The 22,302-nt window shown below is 37.6% G+C and overlaps 1 protein-coding gene across 1 annotated transcript in view; it reads right to left on the bottom strand.

Annotated features, from left to right (window-relative positions):
- Window positions 1-21,187, bottom strand: part of UBE3C (ubiquitin protein ligase E3C) — a 73,880-nt gene extending 52,693 nt beyond the window's left edge. Inside the window, exons 1-9 of the mRNA XM_061349380.1 lie at window positions 20,958-21,187; window positions 11,133-11,186; window positions 8,291-8,365; window positions 7,456-7,602; window positions 6,596-6,711; window positions 4,893-5,050; window positions 2,713-2,866; window positions 1,758-1,966; window positions 1,032-1,186 (exon numbers count right to left, since the gene is read on the bottom strand). Of these exons, the coding sequence (XP_061205364.1) occupies window positions 1,032-1,186; window positions 1,758-1,966; window positions 2,713-2,866; window positions 4,893-5,050; window positions 6,596-6,711; window positions 7,456-7,602; window positions 8,291-8,365; window positions 11,133-11,186; window positions 20,958-21,023 (1,134 nt within the window). The 5' untranslated portion in view covers window positions 21,024-21,187. The remainder of the gene's footprint in view (window positions 1-1,031; window positions 1,187-1,757; window positions 1,967-2,712; window positions 2,867-4,892; window positions 5,051-6,595; window positions 6,712-7,455; window positions 7,603-8,290; window positions 8,366-11,132; window positions 11,187-20,957) is intronic.
- Between the last annotated feature and the right edge of the window lie 1,115 nt (window positions 21,188-22,302).

The following is a 22,302-nucleotide window of genomic DNA, read 5'->3' as shown; positions in this document are numbered from 1 at the left end:
CAATATTTTTGCATTCATAACCATCAGTTAACAAATAACAAAAAACTTTAGAGTGGCTAATACATGTTGGGGTAGCATGACAAGTGTATCTAGTCACCTCTTAAACATCACCAGTATCTCTAAGCCACAAGCAGAATCTGCCAATATTTACATCACATATGGTATGTGCGTATCTGGCATATAAAGTATTTTATTCACACTATCTTTGTAAAGATTTTGTGGTAACAGTAACACACTGCACCTAAAAACGTACAGGTAAAAGGTAGCATTTAAAATGAAATGTACGTAGGCATTATAGGAACAGTCTCTCAGAAGAGTTGCTAGCCTTTTGTTTTCAACACTTCACCAAGAAAATACCAGAAATCTTAGAATGCCCGAAAGACACAAAAATCCAGATTTCATACCTCAGTGGGGGAAGGCAAAATAATCTCTGAGACTCTCCAACTTTGATTGTTCAAGCCTTGATCCAGGTGTTAGGAGGTTAAAGTTATCACAGATTCATTTAACTGGTGGAAGCTTACCATGAAAGATTATGTTTATAATACAGCCTCTACACATTACTATAGAAAGCAGCTGTTCCCTACTTCAGAGCCTTCAAGGTAGTTAGCTAGGTATATTTAAATAAGAGAGCTAATTCTATAGGGTGAAGACAAGTTGAACTTGTAATATTTCCATGAGAAAAAGAATGAAAACACGTGTATGCTTCACGACATCTTAGTATTATCACAAACTTAAAGAACACAGAGAACAATAGTTTCTGTAAAATACAAGTTTAAAGAGAAGCTTAAACATTTTTTGTTAAATAAAAAGCTCTGTGCTTTTGCAGACAATGTATCAGTACTTTAAGATTTCTTATTACAGTAAAGGTTTAGTTTTTAATGTAAGCAACTAGTTCCATTTGGCCATCTATCTTTTTAGAAGTATGTTCCCTTCTACACATAGAAAAATATTGGCCTTATGGTGATCATGTTTTGCTTATACTCGCTAATGCTGTAATAGAAATTCATTCAAAGAAATTACGTATTGCTTACTGGTGCAGCCGTCATTTTACTGATCTCTTCATCCTCATCTTCAGAATCACTGTTTGCATCTTCACAATTTGTACCAGAAGCAGACACAGGCAGCTGAGAGAGGTAAGTCTGGAGTACCCTCAAATACACAAGAAGTCCTTCTTCTGAAAGGGATCCTGTAGCACATACATTGAAATAGAAGATGGTTAGCCAGATCACACTGCACTATAAAGCATATTTTACCAGAAATACCTGAGCAAAACACATTATGCCAAATCTTACCAAATTTATGTGTATTTTTTACCAAAAAGGGTAAGACTAGCTATTAAAACAGATCTCTCCAACACTTTTATCCCCAAACTGTCCTTTCTGTTGGGCAGTAAACCACACTGTGGAAATACATAACATGTATTTAAAAGGCATGCAAGACTAGGAAAGGAGGGAATGGTTTTAAACTGAAAGAGAGGAGATTTAGATTAGGTATTATGAAGAAATTCTTTACTAAGAGGGTGATGAGACACTGGAACAGGTTGCCCAGAGACACTGTGGCTGCCTCATCCCTGGCAGTGCTCAAGGCCAGGTTGGACAGGGCTTGGAGCAACCTGGTCTAGCGGAGGGTGTCCCTGCCCATAGCAGGGAGGCTGGAAACTGGAACTGGCAGACCTTTAAGGTCCCTTCCAACCCAAACCATTCTGTGATTTTTATGAAATATGAAAAAACAACGAATTTGCTATTAAACTTTCTTACCCAAGTATGTTTCTCCAACTGTTAATACAAAGTAAAAAAGCCATGGGGCTTCATCACTTCTCCTTTCTGCTAATAATAGTGCATTCAGAAAGAGTTCGTAAGGGAAAATGGTCTGCACATCAGCAAGCGCTGGAATGATGAAATGGAATATCTGATCTGTAAAAGGTGCTGCCAGAAACTCCTCTGTGAAGGCTGCAAAAATCTGCTGCCTGAAATGGAAGAGAAATTGTCTTCATAGAAAATAGAGACATTATATCCACAGAACAGTAGATCAATTTGCAAGTTTGAACACATCCATCAAGATGGCTATAAAGATGTGCTCCATTAATCCTGATGAACTAACTTTCTCAGATTTCTCAAAAATTAACTTCTTCTCCTGCATCATTTTCCTGATGATCCTGTATGTAATTTTAGCCTTTAAACTTTTCATGAACTCACAGATAATTATTCCGTTGTTCATAATCTTGAAATAAAAACTATACTAAAAAACCACAATTACCTTTTTTCCCAAAAAAATACTACTTTAACACAAAATACTATTAAATGTGATACTATCAGTTTGATTTTTGTTCCATCTGTCTACATACCTGGTTCTTTCTGCTTGTAAACTACGACTTCTCTCCATAAACCTCAGCTCCTCTGTCACAAAGTTCTTTTTAACTCTAAAATTCATCTGCCCATAGCTGCACCTCTGCTCTCATCTAAGTTTTTGCACTCTTATGTCCCTGCATATTGCAATACCTGCTGTTCCCTATGCTGTTTATTGTAGTCTTCAGCATTTTGTTGCCTTTATCTTAAAGGCACCTGAAGTTACACTGTTCCACTGAGGTACAGCATTGCCAAAAAATCATTACTATTGCAAATAAATCAATAAACTGTACCAAAAGAACAGTTAGACACTCCGGAAGAGCAATTAGAAAAGAGCATACAAGTACATACTAGTATCTTTATTTACCTTGCACCTTCTGGACAGGAGCTATATGTAAAGTGCAATGGCTTCAGAACATTCTCCAGAAGTATTTTTGCAATAGGGACTCGAGAAACATCAGAATACTCAATACTCGAGGGAAGCTTATTGTTAATTAACAAATAAAGCGACTTGTAGTAGCCTGCAAACAAGAAACATAACTTTTTGGATGCATTATTATTTTTCTCCTTTTTTGTATAAAGCAACTTATATACTCAACATTAATTGAATGAATTTTATAATTCACTGCATGAAGTTTTACTTAGGAAGACTTTTTACAATAGCCTAGGTCACACTCACGTAAGTAACAGGATATACCAGCAACCTCTTTGGAAACATCACTTTGTAAAATCATAGAAAGATAACTCCATTCAGACTCAATTTTGTTTTCAAAGCCCGAGCACTCCTGCCAATGAAGTGAGTAATTTGATATTTCTAAACTGTGATCTATAAAAATTATGTTCTCCTCCAAGTGATTCTAGTCATGTTTTTCACACCTGTCCTTCCACCCTTTCAGAAATTATGGAGTTTCCCTCTTCTCCAAAACATGACTGCATCATACAGGTAAGAGCCCAGCTGGCAGAACACTCCAATTCTATAAAGAACTTGCTTTAGCAAGCTGAGGAACACAATTACTGTTTCCAAATCAAGGATCTCTCAGACAGTAATAAAACGCATTACCACCCAAGTCATAAAGACATGTGTAGAAGGCCATCCATTTTTGTCTCACTAAGGTATAAATGGAGTCATGTGAGTTTATTCTTCTTAAATCAACTTCCTCTTCCTCAATGAACTCCTAAAATACAAGTTCCACAACTGCAGGAACCACTGTAAATATGTAAGTAGCATCACATCACCGAGAGGTCCAGTCTAAGACCCTTTGTCAGGGACTACCTAACTTCACATACAATGCAACAAGTGGAAATCGCCACAAAGGAACAACTTAGCAATGCTGACAAGATACACACGGAAAACAAACCATAGGCAAAACCATATACTAATAAAAGCTGACTACAGATTCTTTACAAATTAACCATCATAAATTATTAGGAGACAGAACATCTGTAGTTGCATACAACTGTTTCTTTTTGTTTACATTGTAAGTGATCAGAAAGCTGTATTTTCGCACTAAAATTAATGACCTAACATACTGACACTTTCATGTATCGGCTGTGAGGACTAAATATTATGCTCAAAGAAGAAATATAAGCATTCTGGAAGATATAATATAGTAAGCAATAAGACAAATACTTCAGTAGTTTTCACTAGGCATAGGCAAGGAAAATAATAATATAATAATTCTTTTTCCTCATAGTGACTTCAACATGCAGTAGTTAAAACCTAATCCTTAGTAACAGGGTAAGATAGCCTAATCCACTAAATGTACTTTAAAACTTACATAGAATTATTCAGCCAATTATCTAACAAATTGGAAGGTGTTCTTTTTGTGTTTTATACCAGTGAAGCTGGATGATTTATTTCATAATGTTTTGTCCCCAGGTTTTGCAAACTCAAGCTGTGGTATCAGAAAGCCAAATTATTTTTTTCACACGTTCTCAGAGTAATAGAGTGTCTTCAACACAACACATAATTTTGGTGATAACTACACAATTCATTAACTCCCAGTATGTTTGCACAGGTGCAACTGATTGCAGTCTAGCAAACAGTTTTGCTGATGATGGTACAAGGGAAATAAAAGCTAGGTCACCATCTCTTTGCTAAGGTGTCTCTAGTGTTAGGAGGGTGAAAAGGTAATGCCAATTTACCGTAATAATGAATGTTAGTAGATACAGATAACAGTACTGCAACATAATGTCCAACTGTTACACAACTAAAGCCTAGACCTGCTCTGGATGACAGTATGTGTAAACAGCTACTGTGATAAAACTTTTCTTAGGTAATATCCACCTAGTATCAAAATCTGTGGTACAGGTCTGTATAAGTAACTTAGTAAAATATTCAATTTATAAACAGAATCCCCTAAGAAATCAAACACCAATTCTTCAAGCAGTCTTCTCATTACAAGCAAAACACCCATCTAACACACAGGTCTGTCAGCATATGCAGGACTGAACTCATGTCTATAGTCGTCAAAAACATGATTAAACAACATGGTCTTCAGATACTACACATTTTGTTTAATTTTTAATTATTTCCCAACTACTCACCTTTTTGAATCATGTAGTGCAAAATTTGTTCAATTAATGATGTCACATAGCTGACATCTTGTAAAACAGGCAAATACGTATTCTCAGATGAAAATACCTCAAGCATTCTCATAGGAAGTGCAACATTCAGACTGTCATCGTTGCAATTCTGTAATAGCCTATAAATGAAATAAAAAATTAGTTAGCAAGATATTTGTCTTATTTCATCACAGGCATATGTACATTGATTAAAAAAATACAAATAAAACCTTTCACATTCTCCTTAAAGTAACTTAATTCTATTAGGTTTCCAAGTTTTTCCAAGTTGTTTAGCTACAGCTTTTTTGTTGGCACCTTTTGTAACAGTAATTCCTGGTTTTAGCATTTCTATGAATATGACACTCTTATCTTTACATCCTACTAAATTCCTACTGTCACTGACTTGAAAGTTTGGAGGTCTATTGCACAAATTGGAAGAGAAGCAAAGAATAACATGTTTTTCCAATATGTATTACCACCCATTTTAAAAATCAAGCCATGAAAGCTCCCGGAGCAATAGGGGCTGGGAACAAACACCAGGGAACACTGTATGCATAACTAAAACAGTATGTCTTTGATTACAGACTGAAATATTACAAACACAAATATTCCCATCCTTTTAGAAAGCTGCTTATGAAACAACTACCAGTAACCACAAAAATGGTGAAAATTAAGAGCCTGTTTAGAATTAAAAGTATTTGTTAGTATGAGATCTTTATAGGCACAGTTGTCCTAACAAAATGCTTTCTCCATTCAGAAAGATGGGACCTGTCAGCAAAAATTTTGACACCATAGCTAAACATTTAACAAAACAGAAAAAAAGATACTCTGACAAAACCTTTATTTCGCAGATGTAGCTGCAATCAAACTACCATCTTTTGCTACAATATTACACAGTCATCTTCTTTTTTCCCCACAGTATCAAAAGCTACAGCTTCTCATGAATCACGAGCTTATCTCGGGGAAACATTTCTTTCGCTATCTGTCCCACTGCTCACTTTCTGGGGTTTTACTTAAGATTAAAGTAGCTCAGAAAACAATTACAGATAACTTTATGTTGCCAGCATGATGATGGGTAAGAAAAGCTGCTTCTTCCACTGCCTTATGTGTATAGGCAGGGACACCTCTTCCACGCCTTTTGTTTTCCCACATCACCCAGTCAGAAAAGGAGAGAGCTACATTTATAAAATCACAATTTCAAATGTAGTAAAAATGTACAATTCAATCCAGTGACACCACAGCTGTGGTGATGTGTGACTGATATGAGCAAATATACTGTTTTATAAAACTAGGCTTTAGCTGCCAGATATTCAAGTCACCTTAATAGATTACCTTCCCATGATCTTCCCACTACAAACAATAAATGTACTGCCAAACCAAAAATGTAACTGCTTAACATGTTTTAAATTCAAAATGAAGCATGAGGAAAGACATCTTAATTAACACAAATTTGAAACAAAATATATCCAAAGCATATCCCTGGAAAGTCGATGGAGCTGAAGAACATTCCACTGCTCTTACCTAGGAAAGTATCCTATACCATGGCCTACACATGAATTTTAACATAAACAGTCCTCTCCATAAAATAAACTCACATTAAACTACCTGCTGCAGAAAGAAGAAAGCAAGTGCCTGACATAATTTCTGAACACTTTTCTGACAGTAGCACATAGAGAAAAAATTACCTGCAACATAGCCCCAACAGTCTTTTTATTTGGAATAAGCAAGTAAGTCTGTCTGGACCATCCAATTGCTTAACAAACTGAGAACTTTGCTTAATTAAATTCTGACACATCCATACCTGGAAGAAGATATGCATAAGTTTACTGTTTATAACAACAAGTTATATATTTATTTCAACACAGACATAGTATTTCAATCCTATTTTGGATGCCTTTGGAGGGTTTACAAAACACAAACTAAGACAACCTTGTTCAGCTGAGAAAACACAATTGTTACACAACGTAAAGTACTCAACTGCTTGTACTAAACTTTCAAAGTTAAAACTGAATTACACTTCCAAAATAACTTTACTCCTGAACAAATTTATCTGTTCATTTTTTTGTTTTAAACAGACATAATTCTTCAATGTCCATTATTAATATACACTATGAGTCATAATTTGGGAAATTTGCAGTTACTCTGCAATTCATATGCCAGCATTACTGACCAGTGAGGAAATAAACATAACACAAACACCTTAAGAAGGACCAGAGGGCTAAGTGGAAAATATTACTTACAAATTAAATTCTAATAGAATTATATTATTTTTAATAAACTACTGTGAATAATACAGGATTTTTCAAGGCTTGATTTCGCAGATTTTGTGCGAATGTACACAAGCACATACAAAATCTAATTTTAAGTTATTCTGTCTAAATGAAAAGCAGCAGAGTGCAGGCCAGCAAACCCCAGAATTCTTAAATGATTTTACCGAAGTGGTCAAAGCCATTTCTGCATCCATTCAAAATCTTTTAACTGAAAGAGTACTTTAAAAGTGCATGAAATAAAAGTACTACAGATCAAAGTATGTAACAGTACTCACCAAACGCTTAGAATCCTCATTCTGTCTATAGAAAAAGAGTAACTGACGAACTAAGAGAGTCAAATTAGCTCCGCTTCCTGTGGAAAAGGTTCCTCCAGATTGGGCCAAATTAGCACAGCGATCAAATTCACTTCTTTGGATAGAGTACTTAAAAATAAGGCATGCATCAATATATCAGTAACGGTTATGATTTAAAATACAGATGCAGATTTTAAAAACTTCCGTTTCAGGTTCCCGTCCAAAGAGGTTGTGAAGTAGTAATACAGATACAATACACATTTGTTAAGAGATCAAAACATACACACGGTATCATAAAGCCATAACTGCTTTCTGTAATTCAGAAAGTATACATTGCAACAGATTTGTTGCCTTTGAAGTAAAGACTATCACATCAAACATTTTCATCTAGTTTACTCAACAAACACTAGCAAATTTAAGCAGATACAACTCTTTATTAGAACAATCTACCCAACAGCAGCTTAGAAAGATGTATTTTTACTCAAAACTACCACTTTTAGCCACATTTTCGGGGCAAAAGCTCCACTGGTGTGTAAAAGCTGCTAATACCCAACTGTTTTCATTTGCTTTGTCAGCTCAAAAAAAAACTGCATAACCCCACTGAAGTCCACTGTCACATCCACGCTTTGTGGAATCAATGCCCAACTACTAAAACACTAAAGCTCAAATGAAAATGTCAAGAGGCAAAAAAGAACTTCCAGTTTGTTGGCACACACAGTAATCAAAAAGGTGAAGACTGTTGAATGGATTTATTTATTACTAGGAAGTCCCACTTTCAGCAAAATTGTTCTATGTTTCTAAATAAGTAAGTACTTACCTGATGTTTTCTGTCTCTGTACCCTCTTACAAATGACTGGATTATTATTGCATTTTTCAGCCTTCGCCTTTCTTCCTGTGGAGCAAAGCAAGAAAACTGAAATCAGCATTGTTGAGCTGATTTCAATTTCTACAATTTTATCAAATACATTTGTATTCAAAAGGATTCTTTAATAAAAATTAAGCACTAATCATTAGTAAGGTAATGACTTTTAAGGTTTGCATCCAACACACATAAATCAGGGAGAAAACTTTTGGTTATAAATGTAAATTTACCATTAAGATATTGAAAAAGAATTTTTAGTACGTAATACTACAAAATAAACACATTGGTATTTTATTAGACAAAGTCTTAATACTAAAACGTTGAAGAATTCACCAAACTAAGTGTCAACATTCTTCTTTCATGCATGCATCAGCTAATATTTAAGACCTGCTTACTTGCATAACAAACATAAACATATATAAATATATATATAAAAATATCAGTATTATGAAGCTGGTGCAGTTTAAATATGGGGGGGAGGGGACACCAAACAAAACAACAACACCCAAGAAAAAAAAAAAAATCGCTTATTTGCTGATAATAGTGCTGTGAAAAGGAAAATTAGGTTTAATGCTTTAAGCCCACGATACACAAAATTCCACAATATGGAAATGAATAAAAATTCTTGGTCTCTTCTTCAAATCAGAAATATAAAGTGATTCATTTTATGATGTTGTCCTCAGCAGCTAGAAAGAGGAGTTAAAATCATCCCTTTCTGAGGAACTGAAAGCCAGCTTGTTTAAGGTACTATGGAAAGAGCATTTCAGTAAGTCCCCTGACAACACTCCAGCATATCCATCACAATTAATATCTAAGGGAAGCAGCTGCTGTAATTACATTTCTAATAAAAGTCCATATAGTTTCTTATGGGATGAAAGAGGGAAGTAAATGAAATAGCTGCTTGTGAACCTAGAGCTACAAAGAAACTACAAAGATAGTCAAAAATAGAGAAGCCTGCTTTTTGGCAAGAGAAATTTTAACATAATCAATCCTCAAACTATAATAGCCTCGTAATTCTGAGGGCCACCAAGTAAAATAAAACATCAAAATATTTTTATAAGTTTTGTTAAAATACATTTGGGAAATACATTTGTTAAAATACACTTCACATGAACTTTCAACTGGCAAAACCTTGATTTCTAATTTACTGGCCCAGAAAGACATATTCAGCTTAAGAACTTAACCTGAACTGACCAAAGAAACACCAGATGAAACTGCTATCCAACGCCTATTTTATTTTTCTTGGAAACCCTGGTTCCTAAAGCAATTTATCTGAATAAGCATATACTTGAAAGATTATAATTACCACTAAAGCATGGACCAACATAAAAATGTTGATAGTCCAAAGAATGTTTTTCTCTCTAAAGTATCTAGCAATAAAAGTGTAAAATATGGGGGCAAGCAGGAGAGAGCTTCAATTACAGAGAGGCACTTGCTCTTCATAATCATAAGTAATGCTTGACATTAGTAGGTATGTTCTCCTTTGCTCTAGGTACAGGTTTTATCTTAAAATACACAATTGTCAATTAGTGACCCATAATTGCAAAGGTTTTAAGTCTCAGGTGACTGCTAAGATTCTGCTGCAGGCATTGTTTTAAAAACCATAGCTGTTTTTATTCTTAGGAGTCATCCATTTTGTGAGAAAACAATGTATGTCATACAAAATTTTTGTGTGTCTGTACATACACAGACTTGTATCTGTATATGATTCTGCACCAGCTTTGCAGCAGACAGAATTAAGCAACTGAATGGCAATGTATGGTGATATGTGGCAAAAAGTTTATGAAGTGCAAAAAAGTCTGTTGGTATGCTGGTAAGTACACCATGATCATAGATCTGATTCGTAACATCATTGTGAACTAACTGGTTAAATCCTTCGTTCTTAAACTTGGTCCATAATCATAGAGCAGTAACTGTCCTCAGAAACAGAGAAGCCACTGCAGAACCTGTATTTAGTTGTGCATGGGTCAAGCACACCGTTAAGGGCCAAACAGCTGTTTTTCTGATTAGCATGAAACCTACATGGTTACACATTTTAAATAATTATGAATACCAACATTTTTTTTCAGAGGGGAAAAAACCCCTAAAAAATTAACATATTCACTTAAATTCCATACTACTCAATTTTGATTTCATATTGCATATATATTCATGTTTGAAACTGGGGAGTTTTCCTCTCAGTGACTATTACTTCTTTGCATTATTCCAGACAGAATTACCCACAGCAGTAAGTTCCATCACAAATCAGTATTAAGGTTTCCTTCCTGACGCCTCAACTTCTGTTTGCTCCTCAATTATCAGATGATTTCAAAGCACTTTTGGATGCATTCAAACGTCACTGTTGAGATTTTACCTTCACAGAACTGAGGCACACACTGGGGAAGTGTATTACTGAAGGTCATCCAAGAAACCATAGCAGAACCAGGAGCAGAAGAGAGTTCGCTGAGACCAATCCATAGTAACAGAACATGGACAAGGCAAAAATGTAATTTACTAGCCAAGTACCTATCTTTTTCCCAACAAAGACTAGATCAAATGAGCACCAAAATAAAAGGGACAATTCCCTTTGCATCCAGTGTATGCTTAACTACCTTCTTTTGAGATAAAACTACCTTCTGGGAAGCTCCTTAAAAGCAATCAGTTTGTCAATTCTATTATATTGGCAGACTTCTTCTTGCAAACTGAAGCAAAACATTCCAGAACGAAGTACAACTGCAGTGGAAGTACTGTGGACTGCAAATGTTACTACCTCAAAGAAAAATCCAGTGTGCATGCAAATGCTTACAGTCTACTTTACCTCTCGTTTTCTCCTTTCTTCCTGAGTACGATGCAGGAGAGAAGCCTTTTCTTCCTGTAAGACACAAATAAAGGTACTATTGCATTTTCATTCAAACATAATTCAAATGTGCTCATTATATTTAATCTAGACATTACTTTGGGGACCGTTCTCAATATATAAAACACTGGAGAAAAGCGTTAATTGCTTTCTGCACTTACAAGTACATGTAACACAGCACTCTCAAACGCAGTGACAGAGGGAATCTATGTAAAAAGGAAAAAAACAAAGTGCAGCAAACTGTACTGATCCCTTTCCAGGTTTGTGTTCCCAGCATCCCAATAATGTCTGCAAACATCATCCATGCACAAATAGGGGAGCTCAAAAATAGTAAAATCCAAATCCTACCAGGTTTTTGTTTACTGAGTGTTTTCCTTGCTTGGAGTGTATGTAAGTCATTAGCCCAGGTGCATACAGCAAGTTGTGGCACATTCAAAGGTACCACGTACTGGTCCAAAATCCCCTGTTTCTGTCTAACCTGTAAGAGCTTAATGCGCTCTTGCATTTACTTACCTTTTCCTCAAAACTTATCTGGAAAAGATGTCAGACTTGTATAACATAAATGGTAGGACCTGTTTCTTTTAAAATTTTGAGCTCTTCACCCAAACTAAGGCTACAAACAAACTCTCAGGACACTGACCTTTCCAACAGAGAAACAGGAAAGAATACTAAAATATTCAAGAGACCTCTAAAGAACACCACCATTACAATAGAAAACTTGTGCATCAGTTTTTAAAACACAACCTTAAATCAGTACACATAGATTACAAAATAGAAAATTTATTCCTTTCTCATGCACAGTATTCAGCTCCTACTCCAGACAATAAGAGCTGAAAGTACTCTGGCACCTTTCCAAATCGAGTCTAAAATAGACAATAGGCTTAAGGAAACTCTTTTTTTGTCTCTGATACAAATGACTACTTCCTTTTTCTATGCCTTTTTTATTCTAGAGAAAAAAAAAAATCACACTCAAGCTGAAAATTTATCTGAACACATAAAAAATACATTTGAAGCTAGCAAACAAATGTTTATAAAATATTTAACCACATCTAAAACAACTGTGCTGGAATATTTTCAAAGTCTATATGACTTCATGAGCCAGAACTCTTCTGCTTTTGGGTTTTGTTTTTTTTGATGATAGAAAAAGCAAGGTAATGGTTCTTTAGGATAGAAAATAATTTAACCCAGACCACCAATGGAGAATCAAAAAAAAAAAAAAACCAAACCCAAAAAACACCCACAAAAACATAGATGCAAGAAAGGAATTTAAAGTTTGGTTTGCAATTTAGGTCATTTACTGCAGAAAGCATAAAGAAAAATCCCACAAGAAGGTTAACCATCTTTTCCTCTAAAGACAGTATTTATGGCCAAAGACACCACTAACTACAGCTACTGCCCTCTAAAGAGAGGAATTTTCCAACAGTATAAACAAATCATTACAAAATCCATACATAAGACTGTGTATCTCCACCCCAGCAACAGGAAGGGCTCCAGGTCTACTTGGTAACACAGGACAAGGAAGTTCTGACCTTACACACAAAAAGTCAAAATAATGTACTAAATTAAGAAATAAACAACAGAGAGCTTGAAATTTCAGGACTTCTTTTTCAACAACTGATACCAAATGCATTAAAGATGCTAACAAGAGGTTCCTATTTAGAAGTGATCAGAGTGACATCTCTTCAATGTGCTTGGAGAGTTTCATTGTACAGCTAGCACCACGCAGACAGCTTTTCTGCTTAGAAGCAAAGCTGCTGAATTTGTCATTACACTTCAGAGTACACTGAAAGAAAAAGCAAAATAATGTGCATAAAAGGAAAGACAAATTACTACATAATGCATGGAGAATGGTACAAAAAAATGCAAACATTAAATGCAAGGGATCACCAGATAAAGGAAAATAAGCAGCCACAAGGCTTACCAGAAACAAGCAATTTTAAGTATTTGGAGAGGAAGGGATATTACAAGAGGGCAGCGTATCCTCAGTCAGTATATCACCAGCTTTGCACTGATCAGAAATCGGGCCTCTTTGAAGCAAGCACTCTTTAAACGAATCCAGTTTTAAAAACTTAACATTTGATTTTTTTTAGTCAATGTCACATACTTGCTTTGAGTATTTGTAAAGAAAAACACCAACTATTTAAAGTATAAATTAGATACGATAGAGGAACTGTCTTAAAACAAATAATAAAATATTCAGGTAAGTATATCTCACCCTTAAAAAAACATGATCAGTCAAATAATACTATTCTTGTTCACAAGACAGACAGACCAGAAACACAAAGGAATGGAATAAAGACTATGGCTAACGAATATATTTAAATTAAATGCAAGAAAAATGTATCTCCTTCAGAGGTATTCAACCCAAAGAAAATATATAGTCTCTTCAGAAATTAAAAAGTAACAGCAGATATGCAACAGAAAACAAACCTACTGTGGGAAAGAGATAAAAAGAGCTATGAAATAATCTTCCTTCACCTACAAAGCACCCTAATAAAATTATCTCTTAAAGACAGCTAACTGCACAGTCATCTCTGAAATCCTCCCAGCCTTGCCTCTTAATAAACTGCACAATGACAAAAAGCTAAACTCAGTAGCTGTTGCTCTTTGGCTGGTCGTGAGTATCAACAGCATTATAGATGTACATTTGACAACTCCCATTTGTATGGTCACATGACTGCTGACAGCTACAGGTGCTATTCCACCACCCCTTCCTGCCTACCTACAGACAGAGCTACTCACAGTATGAGATAATATGATAGGAACTCCTGAAGATCACACCTGTCTCATTCCTACTCACATCAGCCTTGCCTCGCTTGTGCAATAGTCATGCTGTCTTCTGTCTTCACCTGCGAAACAGGCACACATCATGTATCAAGTCTACTTATCAAGGTAGCCAGGCATTTTAAGTGGAATGAAGCACCAGCTTGTCTTGATTCCTTCAATCCTAACTCAAAGGAGTGAAAAACCATTTACTGAGTCAAATTCCTGACACTTCTATAATATAGTCTTCTTTCTTCAGGAGCTCGACCTCCAAAATGCAGAACAGGGAATACGCTATCTGCGTGTTTCGTACTATGTTCAGTATACTACTAGCAGTCCTTTTCCTGTCTGCTCCTTCCTCCAACAGAAGATACTGGCAAAGATAACCAACCTCAAGTCCTAGCACGCAAGCCACAGGACCATGAAAAGCCCAATTTGAGAAGTCTTCTTCACCAAATATGTAAGTCATGACACAAAGAAACAAGACAGCAAAGAAACAGCATCTGACAACAAAACACAATGAGACATTACGGATGGTGACTCAAAGAATAAGACAGAAGGGGGAAAGAGGTGAAAACAAGAAAGCAGATGGAGGACAGTATACAGAAAGGAAAGCTTGTGACTACCATCAAAGAAACATTAGTAATATTTGAAATGTTAATTTATGCATCAGGCTAAAACTGCTACATACCATATGATGCACCACAGCAAAGTTCAAAGTCACATCACTGCTATAACAGACCAGTTGATGAGAACAGCTGCATCTCACAGTGTAACAATGTCAAAGCTCCAAAAACTCCAATTAAATACATAAGAAAAAGATAAATTAATTAAAACTGCTTTCTTGCCCTCATTTTGCTGAAATACATTCTTCTGTTGCAAGAGCATGTTTACGCAACTCTTAGCCTTTATATATCCTAGGCAAAGATTGAATAACAAATTATATGTATTATATATATATACATACACACACACACACAAATGACAAGTCTTCTCGCATTTTAACCTTTTGCATCAAGAGCGAGAAAACATTTTCAGCTCACCTGGCCTAAAAGTCAGGTTCAGGAAAAGAAATGTATAAAGAATTACCGTTTTTCAAATACTTCTAATATTTGTTGACTCTTTCAAAAAGCCACAAAGGTTTATTTTTTTTCTGTAGTTGGGAATGCTATTCTATTTATCATCACAATAGAACATGAGAAGTAGAAGGCATGACTTTCAGGAAATTTTCACAGAAAAACAAATAAGCACTTAATCTTTTAATTTCGGGGGACAAGCATAAAATCTTGTATGGTTTTCACCTACAAAACCCAAGAACTTCCATCTTTCTGCTTTCCTTTAAAATGAGGAACATGACTTTTCATCTGAATTTAGTTTGAACCACATAAAAATCAGAAACAGCTACCAAAGCAAATGAAGTGACCTAAGCAATTAAAATAATTATATTCCTTTTAATGTAAGTTCAACAAATAAAAGGAAGATTTTGTAGCATTTACTTCTAAAGAACAAAGGTGGACAATGGGAGACAGCCCCTCCAAAGTGGTTCTCAACAGTGTTCCCTAGTTCCCAGCATTCTTTTAGGCATGATAAACCCCACTTTTTTATTCTTTTTATTTTCTGAATATTAAAAGAAATCAGCATTTTAAGAACAATGTCTTGAACTGGACCTCAACAATTTAAATTCCAGTGGATACACAGCTCAGCCAGCCTGAGGTAAAACATGTGCAGCAGCTTGAAAAGCTCTGCTTCAAAACAGTTTGTGAGTCTTCATATCACTGACAATTTACATCATAATTTAGTTTATATTCTTCCAGAAGGTATTTTAAAGCACTTAAAATACGCCCAGGAAGAGGCACTTGGCCAGGGAAAGCCTTGGCCTCACTCAAATCAATGTCACAGTGCCTGCTAGAAAACATCTCAGCATGTTAGCTCAAATTTTACTGTAGGATGTAGGGAGTATCTGAAACCACTTTAACCACAGGAGCTGCACAAAGCCATGCACAGTGGAACCAGGACTTGACTGGAGGATCTAGAGTCCAGATGAAATGCAAACAAGTTGGTTTAGTTTCACTCTGTTTGTCTCTACTATGATTTTAAGATGTATATTGCATGCATCATTGTAGTTCACTGACTTTTCATTTTCTCAAAATCAAGCAGGGAAAAGCCGTATCTATAAAAGCAGAATTTTTTGTTCTGAATTTGAGAAAACTGCACATCACAAAATAATAGTGTAATCACTGCTGCCAGCTAACTATAACTCCATCATTCATAGCTTCCTTTGAAATCAGAATTTTAAATGTCACTGAGAGTGGAAAAAGTCCAAAAGACTCTAGTACACATTAACTTAGTTTCCTACTGACATACCATCGTTATTTTACAATCTGGTGGTCTCTACACCACAGATACGAAATTCAGAGAATATTTCAAGACTTAAGCTTTAACATTTCAGTGTCTGGACAAAACACAGTTCTGACTCAGAATGAGGTATGTACTCGCATAAGGATCTACACCATTTGCCTTATAGGGCAAAGGTCTTACAGAGCAAAGCAGTGCAATTCTTTCCCACCATTCAAAAATAAATTGTAAATTTGTAACTTTAATCTAGAAAACCTGTGCTATAAATCCCTAGTATCACTTCCTTTCCAGTGGTGACCTGGTATAGGCTCAAGTAAGACAGAATAAAGAGTAGTTCTTTCTTCCTGAAGTTAGTAACAACTTTCCTCGATCAATAAGAGAGAAACAACTACTTTTTAATCTGGCCCACCACTGCTTAAATCCTACAGACATCTATCACTATAAACAATCCCAGCCTGTGCAGATCTCTTTATGCACGAGCAATCTTAGAGCCTATTGCTTTTATATCATTAATTTTTATTCCTTGATAAGTTACTTCATGCGTAGAATACAGACAACAAAGACCAAACAAGGCACTTCTAGAGTTGAGCAGGGCAGGGGGAGAATATAAGGAATTTAATGCTTAATGCTACACTATTAAGAAAGTGTATCAGTAACTACTAAAATAAAATGCAAATTAACTGTAAACTGAATATATTTGATTATTAAAAATGTCCATGTTAAAAGAAATTAGAGACTTTTTAAAATAGAGATGGAGTCATCACTATTTCTTCATTAGAAATTTCCCACATCTTCCAAGAAAAAAAAAAAAAAACAAAAACTAAGGAGAAATTCAGTTAAGTTGGTTTCACTTTCACTGTCATGACAGTACTAATTCATCTGTATCAGAAATTCTCTAAGAATACTCTATTTTAAATACTCCTGGGATTTATAAAAGCACAGTTTAGATATCTCAAGTGATATTGTACATTTGACTTAATATTCTTTTAACCATTTTGTCTGGTTAAAGGCTTACAAAACATAATTAATACATTTCATAACCTAAACAAACCATGTGGACCTGCAGAGCCCCTTGTACATCTCAGCACAGGCATGGGGATCCCCTGCATGGATGTATTAAAGCACTGATACCTCATATTTTTCTTAATGCTGATAAAATTAATGAAGGAACACTAGGCCTGACTGTACCAAATAAAGTTGACATGGTTAAACAGATTCTGCACTATCCCACCAAGAATCCAACTTCATGATAAAATCAGTGAAATCTGCCAGCTGCCACCAGAAGGCATGTTGACATGCCACCTTCAGGATGTATGATCACTACAGAGGATACAACGGATGGAGTGGGAACCACTCAGATGAAGGACCATCTGTTTCTTTCCACTGCAGTTAGGTTGGGTTAGCTCCATGTGAACTGCCCCCCCAAAATAACTCTGCTCTCCTGCCTGACACACCACAAAAATTTTGCAGCTGCAGCCTTTTAGGCGACAGTTCCCGTCCTATACAACAAATCCATGACTAATTCAAGATGTTCAGATACTGAACTCCAATAACAGTACTCATTTTTGAAGGCTATTTTACTTCAGAAGTAAAAAAAAACTGTTTTGCCAGTTGCAATTAAAACTAAATCTGAAAATGTCTTTTGGATAGCCTTATAACGCATGGACTCATGTTTTAAAGGTGACAAGACACAATCACAAAAATTAAAAAATTATTAAAAACACAGTATCTACACCTCCAACACACAGACAACTAATGCAAACAGTCCAAATGAATCAGCAGATTTTGGAAAGCTGATATGGAGGAAACATTCCAAACACTGACAATACTGTCTCTATTTTAACATTTATGTACAATGCAATATTGGAATATAACAATAATATTCTGAAAAGATCAGTCACTGTGATGGTCATTTTGAGAACTTTAATTCTGCAATCTGGGATTTTAACAAAAATAAGTGATACTTAAAAGACTACTTTTTCAGCAAAAAGGTGTCATGGACTGAAGTACCTCTTTACAGCATCTGCAGTTCAGACCACTGTAACACACGTGAACATAAGATGCAGTGTAAAAACAAACCAGAAGCTCTCTGCCTGTATTATTCAAAAATGTCATAAAAGTTAGTTCTGAGAAAGCACACTAGATTCAGTACCTTTCTAACTGCCACAATGCCATACGTCCCCAACTATATTTCTATCATTGTGTCTATACCCATAGCAGTTGCTGAGGTCAGCCCCTCCTCAGGCCTAGGAAAACACTACAGACATAAACAGCCATGTCAGACAGGATATCAACATGTGTGACCCATGACCAACACCAGTTACTGGCTGCAGCTGCAGTTATATTAGCAAAACCATGCTTTTAATAGTCAGATTTGCTGATTATTTACTTTGGTGTGGTTGCATCCACTTCAAGAAGACTGACTGCATCCTTAGCACTGGAGTCCCTGCTTTTGCACTGGAAGAGTTTCACTAATGTGGCTACACAGGTGCAACAGCATTTGAGCAACTTCCCCAGACCAGGTAGAGTAATTCTTAGCATTACGCAGCCTGCATACAGATTCTACAAATATTTATCAGTTGTGCTTTATTCCCCCAAAAAAATAAAATAGGCAGTGCTAAGCATCAGCTAACTAACAGAGCATCACAGAGATGCAGAATTAGAACTATATGCTGCACCTTTCTAAAATTACACACACTTGGGAGGACAAGGGGGTTTGTCAGAGAAGTATTTTTTCTGTGTGCACAAAAAGCTGAAATATTTTAAAATTCAGCCTTCTGTAAAACCGAACCCTATAGGCATGAGAAATGTGATCACAAGAAGCCTGTGACGTGAAATAATGAGAAACTCATGGAACCCATATAAACACTTGCCACATCAATCTCTGCTGTAGTATGTTTAGATAAAGTTCACGTAAACTGCATTTTTAGAAGTAATTATTAGTACTGTTTATATAAATTATTTCATCACTATTGTACGTAGTTTTTGGAAACAAGCTGCTATTCCAATGGCATTCTATAATGTCCGTATAACCGAAGGCGCAATGAAATGACGCGCACTGATGCAGCACAAGCACTTCAGTGTACCAGTGTAAAAACATGAAATCTGTGGGCTAGTCAGTACCAACCAGATCATGAAACACAACCTCTGGATTGGGCACAGTAAAGGTCATACATCAATTTCAGTTTTCACTTCCTTTAGCTTGTAGTATGTGCCCTTGACTATTTATACCTGTATAACACTAATAAATTTGCCCAATATAATTAAAATAGGTAAAATTCTACTCAATATTAATTTAGACATCAGTAGGAGTAAAAGAAGATGACAACAGTTGTTTACTTCTGTAGAAGGAAGCAAGTTTTGCACGAAACACTGCAAGTCAGTGTCAAAAGTTGCAAAGTACTGAAGTGTTCAGCTGAGGACAAGCGCCTGTCCTGCCAACTTCAGCTGGGGAGTATTTATGGTATTTTTGCCTCATGTAATGCCCCTGGTATGCAGGCTAATGCACAGCAATGTCTTACAGATAAACAGAAAATTATTCAGATGTAAAGCTGCACAATTTAAATGCAGTTCTATTACACATTGTCTTTAATAAATTACGTAAGATAACATACCAAAACGCAAACTTTGCTGTGATTTTAATATCACAAGGTGCAGTATTTTAGTTCGTTTCCTAACTGTACTTCCAAACTGCAAGTTTTACAGAACCCAAGTTGCTTACAGTGCACAGTAACAAAAATTTCAGAGTTATTTTTACTCCATTAAGATTTTAAAATACCAGTGAAAACACTTACTAGTTTCCCATGCCATCACATCCAATGACAACATGGGGAATCAGTATTTCATATAGTGAAATAAAGTGACCCTTAGAAATCAGGCCACTTCTAAAAACACTGTCCTTACCCTTGTTCTTCAGTAGTTCTATGCCCTTCAGTGCATAGATTAAACATTTGACTACCCCGTCCAATCAGCAAGATCTAAATAGACCATTCCGTTTCTCTTCTATCGATAAATACAAGGAGACTCAATAGTCTGGGTACAGCAAACAATTAACTGCTGCTCACTCTGCACACGACCAATTGACAACGTAAACTTGACAGAGAAAGGCTAAACCTGGCACCCGGCCACCCTCACTCACGTGGATGAAGCCTCCCCCAACAATTTGCTTTGATCCCGAGTTGTACAAGGCTGTTCCCCGCCATGCCTCCAGTGAGGCGGATCCTCGCAGGACTTCCCCTCTTGAGATAAATGACTGGAGGTATCCAAGTCCTTCCCTCCTTCACCCCGGGAGCCCTAGAGACGAAGGGCTCAGGAGGTGCCACCAGTCACAACAAACCAGATCGCTCGCAGGGAGGACGAGCGAAGGAGACATTTCCTCGCTTCCCACAATTCTTATTACACTGTAAGACTGGGATGTGTGTGGCTTGATTAAATATATATATATATATATAAATTGAAAAAAAAATAACAACAGAGAGCCAGCGCGATCAGCGATAAACATATCAAGAGGGGAAGATTTCTTCCCCCCTCTATTAAACCTTAGTCATAGCTGCTCCCATTTTTGAAGGCCCAACGGTAAAAATAACGATAAATACATGAAGGAAAAACAGGCTTGGGACGAAGGAAACCGACAGAGATACAAACACGGAGACAGGCACCGATTCTTACCTTCCTACTCGCTCCTCCGAGAGACACCTTGGGCCTTGTTTTGAAATCCCCTTCAAAGCTAAACATGTTTACAGCTTATCCCATCTAGAGCGGGGTCCGGCCCCCCGAGCTGACCCCGCCAAGGGGGCGCGGGCCCGCTGGCAGGGGCAGCGGAACGGCCAGCCCCGGGGCGGCACGAACTCCCCCCCGGCTGGCACCCCGCGGCCCGCCCGCCGGCGAGGCGAGGAAAGCCCCGCGCCGCCCCCACCGCCCGCCCCCGTGGAGCTGCTCGCCTTACGGCGGCCCGGCTTCCCCTCCCTACCCCCTCGCCGCGGCCTTCGCTTTCCCGGTCACCCCCTTTCTGACCGGCGGCGACGGCTGAGTGTAGTGGGAGGGAGGAGGAGGAAGAGGGAGGGAGCGGAGGAGGGGGCTGGCGGTGCTGATTCACTTGCACTGGGGGAGCAGCCGGCTGTGGAGAGAAGATGGCCGCCACCCGCAGCCTACCGGGCGCGCTCCCGAGGGCCGGGCGCGGCGGCGCGAGCACCGCCCGCAACTGCCGGGGCCGCGCCTCCCGCGCGCGCCGCTCCTCGGCCTCTGCGAGGAAGCGCCTCGGCTCGCGGAAGCCTAAGGCGAGCGGCAGTGGGTCGCGGCCTGTCAGCCCCACCGGCTCCTCTACACTGCCCAGGCCTAACGACTGGCTTGTGTCCCCCGGTGTGCTGGAGCCGGCTCCAGCACATCCCTGAGCAGCACCCGGTTTGTCCCAGCTACGGTGGTTTCATCCGAAGCTTGTTCCCATTTTAAATATGAGCTTTGTGGAGGTATTCTACAATGGTGGTCTTGGCAGTCCTGGGGTACTGGTTGGACTTGACAGTCTTAAAGGTCTTTTCCAACCTAGCTGTTTCTATGCAGGAGCATTTGGAGGCGGATTTAGAGCAGTTGTACCGCTGCTGCCACAGGCCGGCTGCAGGGAAGAAAGGGTCTGAGCTGAGGGTCCTGTTTGGCCCTGGCACAGGGCTGTAAGCCTCGGTGGCAGTGGGCTACGATAACACACATTTCATTCATATATATGTTATATATATAAAAATACATACAGTTGCCCATGTCAGATAAGTTTATGATCACCGTTGCCGCATTGCAGATTTCATGACCAGTGTGAAGACCAAACACTGAACACCCAAGTACAGGCCCTTGGGCTTACACAGGTGTAAAAATCCTCTTGAAAAAGTTCCTGATACAAGTGGGCTCTTGCCCGGGCCTCAACAGTCAATGCAAATGGAGAGGAGAGAAGGCTGTAACATCAAAGCAACAGACCTGAATGGTAAAACTACACCTGAGTCTCCACTATTTTATATTCATAGCCTGTTGG

The sequence above is a fragment of the Neopsephotus bourkii genome, unplaced genomic scaffold (assembly GCF_033783945.1).
Source record: "Neopsephotus bourkii isolate Nb327-2 ecotype Australia unplaced genomic scaffold, CSIRO-AGI_Nbou_v1 NB_53, whole genome shotgun sequence".
Taxonomy (NCBI): Eukaryota; Metazoa; Chordata; class Aves; order Psittaciformes; family Psittacidae; genus Neopsephotus; species Neopsephotus bourkii.
Note: the sequence above shows the minus strand (reverse complement) of the source record. Positions and strands in the feature narration are given on the sequence as shown.